The sequence below is a fragment of the Alosa alosa genome, chromosome 17, assembly GCF_017589495.1.
Source record: "Alosa alosa isolate M-15738 ecotype Scorff River chromosome 17, AALO_Geno_1.1, whole genome shotgun sequence".
Classification (NCBI taxonomy): Eukaryota; Metazoa; Chordata; class Actinopteri; order Clupeiformes; family Clupeidae; genus Alosa; species Alosa alosa.
The window spans coordinates 28995711-29002886 of NC_063205.1; the positions used below are offsets into that span (position 1 = coordinate 28995711).

Genomic DNA, 7176 nt, shown 5'->3' on the forward strand with positions numbered 1-7176 from the left:
GAGCTTGTGGGCACAGTTATTTACAAGAGAAGTCATGAGAACGTGCAGTACTCCCAAACGCTCGTTATCCATTTCACAGCGCAGCGGCACAAATCGTGAAGGCCTTATAAAAGCTTTCAAACAGCAAGCAAACAACCGCTAATACTCATTTTAATGCATGAGTCTCACAGACCTTAAGCTGATGATGCATGGGGCAACTGTTTGAGCAATGTTGCTAGGCAATGTTCATCATTTCTGTGGTTCTGGCAGGTTCCCGTTGATATAGGGCAACAAGGAAAGGAAAGTTCCCAAGGAAATTCCTTTCAGTCAAAAGCATGTTTGTGCATGAAAGGCAATTATTGTGATTCACAGCTAAGCTTTGCATCCTGTTTGCTATGGGGATATGAGTCGTGGGCAAGGATGATTCTGTGTGGCTCAGGTGAGATTGGGAAGTCTTAACAGACTTTGTTGAGTAGACAGAGTTCTGAGATATTTCAGTGCTGCCTCTTTCTCTCTCTCTCTCTCTCTCTCTCTCTCTCACACACACACACACACACACACATACACACACACATACACATACACACACACACACACACACACACACACACACACACACACACACACACACACCACGCATACTGTATGAGTGCAGTCATAGGTGAGAGGTCGCGGTGTCAAAAGACCACCAAGTTCCTGTTCCATGAGCTCACATTTGGTTGTTATGGCGACGTGAGGTATATGTGGAGACATTTATTTTTTTCTTAGCTCAACCACAAAGAGGAGAGCTGTTCCCTCATCTCTACCCCCCCTTCTCCCTCCCTCTCTCTATCTAACTATCTCACTCATATGCACAGACATTTCTATAGTCTCTCTATCAGCGTATCTCTCTCATATCTTAATTACTGCAGTCTTGCCTTGTAGCTGTGTGACTCAGCTTTGAATGCAGATGAATCTCGGGCTTTGTTTTCTAACTGTATGCCGAAAGAATGGCCGAGACCCCTTGCTGAAAAAGCGGCACATCTCAAAGGGAGATGAAAAAGTCTTAAAAAAGTGATATGGCGTCAGACTAAAGAAAAATGGAGGCACCCTGGGACAAAAGAGCCCGTGTTGACAGCGATGACAGAGAGAGAGAGGAATGTACTCATTTCTCTGATGTGACAGACATGAAAGGAGACGGCCTGCTTTTCATAAGCATGTGACGGGAGAGGCTCTCAGTCATGCAGGTAGGAAGACAGGAGGACAGGAGGAGAGAAAAGAGGGAGAGGCACTCAGTCATGCAGATAGGGAGAGGAAAGGAGAGGAGGAGGAGATGAAAAGACAGAGAGAGAGAGAGACAGAGAGGCACTCAGTCATGCAGATAGGGAGAGGAAAGGAGAGGAGGAGGAGATGAAAAGAGAGAGAGAGAGAGAGACAGAGAGGCACTCAGTCATGCAGATAGGGAGAGGAAAGGAGAGGAGGAGGAGATGAAAAGAGAGAGAGAGGCACTCGGTCATGCAAATAGGGAGACAAGAGGAGAGGAAAAGAGAGGAAGGGAGGAGCGAGGGAGGGAGAAGGGGGAAAAAAGAAGAGGTGAAGAGGTGAGGAACATGAAAGAGAAGAGGGGAAAGGGTGGAAGGAATGGAGAGGAGATGAGAGCGAAGGATGAATGAGGGGACAAGTGTGTAAAGGAGTGCAGCAAAGTGGATGGAAAGAGGTAGAGAAAAGCAGGGCAGAGAGAATAAAGTGAGAGAGGTGAAAGACAGAAGAGGAAGAGAGGGGGAGAGGTGAAAGACAGAAGAGGAAGAGAGTGAGAGAGGTGAAAGACAGAAGAGGAAGAGAGGGGGAGAGGTGAAAGACAGAAGAGGAAGAGAGGGGGAGAGATGAAAGTAAGAGAAGGATGCCGACCAAACAGAGGAAGGCACACGTCCGTGAAAGAGAAATACATTCTTAAAATCTCATTGGTATTCACAGACACTTTTCTGGTCTCTGGAGAGTCTCATAAAAAAAAACTCCCTAGAATGAACTCAGACAAAGAGGAATAAAACCTTCATTAGGTTATGGTGCATCAAGAAAATTGTGATATAAAGAAAATCTATTGCTGAAAGCCAGATGAACGATTTGTTGCATTGGGCTATCATGTGGTGATGAAAAATGGATGAGTTAGAGAGAACTGGCTTGTGCCTTTGGGACTAAGTTTGTTTTTGTTGCAGTGGGCGAGCGATGAGCTGGGGCTCTGGGTTGTTCTGCTTCAAGGGAATTTGCCTTTAATTTGGTAATGAAACAAAAATGAAACAAAATGCTGTGTTAACTTTGTGTTTGTGTTTTCTGTGTCTCTCTCTCTCTCTCTCTCTCTCTCTCTCTCTCTCTCTTCCTCTCTCTCTCTCTCTCTCTCTCTCTCTCTCTCTCTCTCTCTCTCTCTGCGTCTTTGCATCCCTTGCTTCTCCTTGCTCTTCATCTTTCCCTTCATCCATTTCCATCTCTCGTTCTTCTCTTTCCTCTTCTTTCTCTATTCTTTCTCTCTCTGTTGTTGTGTTCTTTCTGCCCCCCCATCTTAATCTCCATCTTATCCACATTCCGGCACTTTCTCTCTTTATCTTCTTTCTTCTGTCTGTTTACTTGCGTTTCGTTGCTCATACCTCTTCCTCCATATCTCCTCAATGTCTCTTTCTCTTTCTCTCTCTCCCTCTATCCCCATCGCTTTATTTCACCCTCGCCCACTTTCTCAACTGTATCTCTCTATCCCCTATCACTCCTTTATTTCTTCACCCATTTCCCCACATTCCCAACTGTATCCTCCCACCCTCTCCCTCCCTCTTCCTCCATTTCTTTCTCCCTCTCCCTCTCTCTCTCTCTCTCTCTCCATCCCTCTCTCTGCCCCAGACGGAGTTCACGGCGGCGGCGCTTCTGCACCAGGCTCGTCGGGATCGCGTCTCGGCGGCGTGCCGCGCTCACTCGGCCTCCAGCCGACAGCGTCGCGTGCTGACGCCCGGCGACCTGCGCCACCTGCTGGTGGACGAGACGCACCGCCTCATCTACTGCTACGTGCCCAAGGTGGCGTGCACCAACTGGAAGCGGGTCATGATGGTGCTCTCGGGCAACGGCAAGAAGTACACCGACCCCATGCAGATCCTGTCGTTCGAGGCGCACGTGCCGGGCAACCTGCGCTCGCTCAGCCAGTACAGCATCGGCGAGATCAACCGCCGCCTCAAGGGCTACCTCAAGTTCCTGTTCGTGCGCGAGCCCTTCGAGCGCCTGGTGTCGGCCTACCGCAACAAGTTCACGCAGCGCTACAACACCTCCTTCCACCGGCGCTTCGGCACCAAGATCGTGCGGCGCTACCGGCAGAACGCCACCGAGGAGGCCATGCGGCTGGGCGCCGACGTCACCTTCCGCGAGTTCGCCGCCTACGTGACGGACCCGGCCACGCAGCGCGAGGGGCTCAACGAGCACTGGCAGACGGTCCACTCGCTCTGCCACCCGTGCCTCATCCACTACGACGTGGTGGGCAAGTACGAGACCCTGGAGGAGGACGCCGCCACCGTCCTGCGGCTGGCCAACGCCGAGGACGTCCGCTTCCCCGCCTACGCCAAGTCCACGCGCACCACCGACCAGATGGCCGCCGTGTTCCTCCGCAACGTGAGCGTGCAGCAGCAGCAGCAGCTCTACCAGCTCTACAAGATGGACTTCCTCATGTTCAACTACTCCACGCCCAGCTACCTGAAACTAGACTAGACACACACACATGGACACACACATGGGCACACACTCCACACACACACACACACACACACACACACACTGAGAGTGGAAACATATTACCAAGCTGGGCTTCCTTCTTGGAAAAGCAAAGAAGAGGAAAACAAGATGGATTGATCTTGTTCTTGAATCTTGAATTTCCCCTGGGGATCAATAAAGTATCTATCTATCTATATCTATCTGATGGAAGAAGGGAACACTTGATCGACTGTCTTCATGCAGGGTAGGGGTTCGACTAAAAAAAAAAAAGAAAAAAAAAATGAAACGGGACAAAATAACGGACAAGAAAGGGTATGGAGCCTGGGAGGGCAGGGCCTCATTTTTGATTGGACCAGAGGGTTGTCAGTCAGTGGAGAGCAGAGCTCACACATGAAGAGTGAGGTTCTGATTGGTCAGTTATATTCCATTAGTTAGCATGTTTCCAACCAAAAGGTTCACAGCAAGTTTACCATCCAAACATATCATCACTCATAAACACAAATACGTGAGGTGTGTGTTTGTGCCAAGTTTTCGCGTCGAAGCCATATTTTTGTTTCATAAACAACGCGGAGGTGGATTGACACAAATGCTCACCCATGAACTGGTCAGATCTGACCCTCACACCTAAAGCCGGCCTGTGTCTGGCTGACGAAGGGAAATCGGTCTCCATTAAACGGCAAATCACACCCCAGCTGGACATTCCTCTGATCCACTCCAAGCTGGCTTTTCTAGCGGGAGGGTGTCACTGCCCATGTGGACAGGCCACATTTGGGACTTGGCACCCGAGACTGAAGGACCTGTGCTGACCACAGAAAGACATCACACTCCTCAGCTCCTGAATTCTGGCTCTGGTGTTTGGGTTTTTGTCTTCTGTGTTTATGTGTGTGTGTGTGTGTGTGTGTGTGTGTGTGTGTGTGTGTGTGTGTGTGTGTGTGTGTGTGTGTTAGTGCTTGGCCAATGGCCTGTGTTCAAATGAGGACACAGGAAGTGGTCTTGTAAACAAAACAAGAAGTGTCCTTTTTGAACTTTGGTCACACAACCTCAAATGTGAGTGATGGGCCCTCGCTCCTCCCATGGACTCAAGACGGAAGAGATCGGCCGTGGGGTCAAAGGTGACGACACCTGTGGTTAAAAAACAGCCCAAGACCCACCAGCTCGATCAGAACCCTCGCTGCCATGACCCTTTTATTAAATTAAGGATTTTATTTTCTCTTTTCTTTTTATTTTATTGTTTTTATTTTTATTGTCTTATGCAAAGTTGCTGCGAGCAGCACAATAATGATCATTAAAAAAAGATTTATTTAAATTTTTTGGAGGTAGACGCAAGAAAAAGGGGGTTCTAGTAATTATTATTATTTCATTTTTTTTCCTGGGAAGCACAGATTGCTAGTATCCACCACCACCGGACAGCTGACTCTCAGCCAGCTTTGGGCCGCATGGAGCCCGGACGTGGGCCAGACTCGCTGGCTCCAGGGGCTGGTGAAGGTTCTAAGTGTCTCTCGGTTTGTGTTTGTGTGGTATGCCGTGCTGCTGGTGTCGCTGGCTCTGTGACTGGTGTGTGTGTGTGTGTGTGTGTGTGCAATGCTGTGGCTTTGCTGGGCCTTTGTGTTCCGTGCTTGGAGACTCGACTCCTCATTGTCCCGCCCACGCTGGGTTCACTGACAGGGTGTTTGCTGCCTTCCATCCCAGGATAATACTGGGGGGGGACATATATGCATATATATGTCTTCTGTATATATATATGTGTGTATATATATATATATATATATATATATATATATATATATATATATATATAAATTGCTGTCTGAAATGTATAAATACTCTCCAGTTCTCACACACTCCTTTTCCACCCACTCCTCTCCACTTTTATGTTGATCTCTCTCTCTCACACACACACACACACACACACACACACACACACACGCATGCACATAGCCACAGACACACCAGCATCTATAAAAACTCTTCACTTTTCTGTCGCTCTCTCTCTTTCTCTCACACACACATACGCACACGCCCAGACATACACACACACACACATATAGCCACAGACACAGCAGCGTCTATAAAACAGGTATCCACCCAGTGACATCCTGAGAGGTCACTCATCCATCCCTTTGTGTTTATTCATTCTGATGTCTCTCTTTCAAGCAAATTCTCTTCAAAGCAATTGGGAGATTTTATGTGGAAACTCGTCTTCGCCGTTTCGTTGGGGACTGCACAATGGCAGAGCAGGGAAATGATGAGAGAGTTTATTTATGTGTCTGAAGCGTCTGATGTTTGCAGACATACACACACACAAAACAGACATATACTTCGCCGCTTGCTGGGGACTGCACAATGGCAGAGCAGGGAAATGATGAGAGAGTTTATTTATGTGTCTGAAGCGTCTGATGTTTGCATGTCTGCCTTTGCTAAACACACACACTCACACACACACACACACACACAAAACAGACACTAGATATGTCAGGCTGCTTATCATACACACACACACACACACACACACACACACACACACACATACGCACACACACTTACCCCTGTTGACAGGAAGTGGAAGAGACAATCACCCAGAACAAGCCTTGTCTCATGCCATCTACTCTGAACAAGGAGAGAGAATGGGAAAAGGAGAAGGGAAATCAGGACAAGTGCCGTCAAAACAGCAAAGTGTACACAAACGACGTCCTCTGCTGGACCGAATACATACACTGCGTTCTGTATGGAGATTGTGATGATTTAATGTGATGAATTAATAACTCGTCATTCCACCTCAGAGACCTAACGGATACAACTCATAACAGCAGACACACACAGACACCCAACCCCTTCTGCTGTTGCTTGCCTCTGTTTTCCTTTCATCTGTTTGATCATTCATGAGAAGCTCCTTATAAGGAGTATTTGTTCCCTGCTACGTGAGGTGATGTTGAAATGGGTACCTCCACAAGGGCCTGTATTTGCAAGTACGCTTCAGTGAACCCAGCCAATGACAAACTCCCCCAAAGTCATAAATGTCAGCCATTTATGTCATAAATGGTTGCGAGCATCGGGTGCGAACATGCCAGACAGAACACAGTCACGGACAGAGTTTTGGGTGTGGCTTTTAATTTTTTGGTGTTCTCACGTACCAAGTTGTACGGCATCACGCTGGCACCACACTCCGTGCATACATATCATGATGGTTTACAACGCCATATATCTCCTGACAAACACATAAATTCACACACACACACACACATATTTACATCTCAGGATTCATGAGGCCGCTTAACTTACGGTGCCTTTTAGTTAGATCCCTAGAGAATTCCTATACAGACACAAACACATATACACACACACACACACACAAAGAATTCACAATCAGCCTATTTCTGTCTCATATATGAAAAGCTTTACTAGCTTTAGTGCATCAAATTCATTGTGAAAGTCTAGACAGCAAAACAGGTTTCATTTTTTATCTTTCTCAAATAATTATTT

The 7176-nt window shown here is 47.4% G+C and overlaps 1 protein-coding gene across 3 annotated transcripts in view; it reads left to right on the forward strand.

Moving 5' to 3' along the window:
* chst11 (carbohydrate (chondroitin 4) sulfotransferase 11) overlaps positions 1–4992 on the forward strand; it is a 44990-nt gene extending 39998 nt beyond the window's left edge. For all 3 annotated transcript variants that reach the window (XM_048267937.1, XM_048267938.1, XM_048267939.1), the window contains one exon: positions 2842–4992. In XM_048267937.1, the coding sequence (XP_048123894.1) occupies positions 2842–3693 (852 nt within the window). In that variant the 3' untranslated portion in view covers positions 3694–4992. The remainder of the gene's footprint in view (positions 1–2841) is intronic.
* The last annotated feature ends 2184 nt before the right edge of the window (positions 4993–7176 follow it).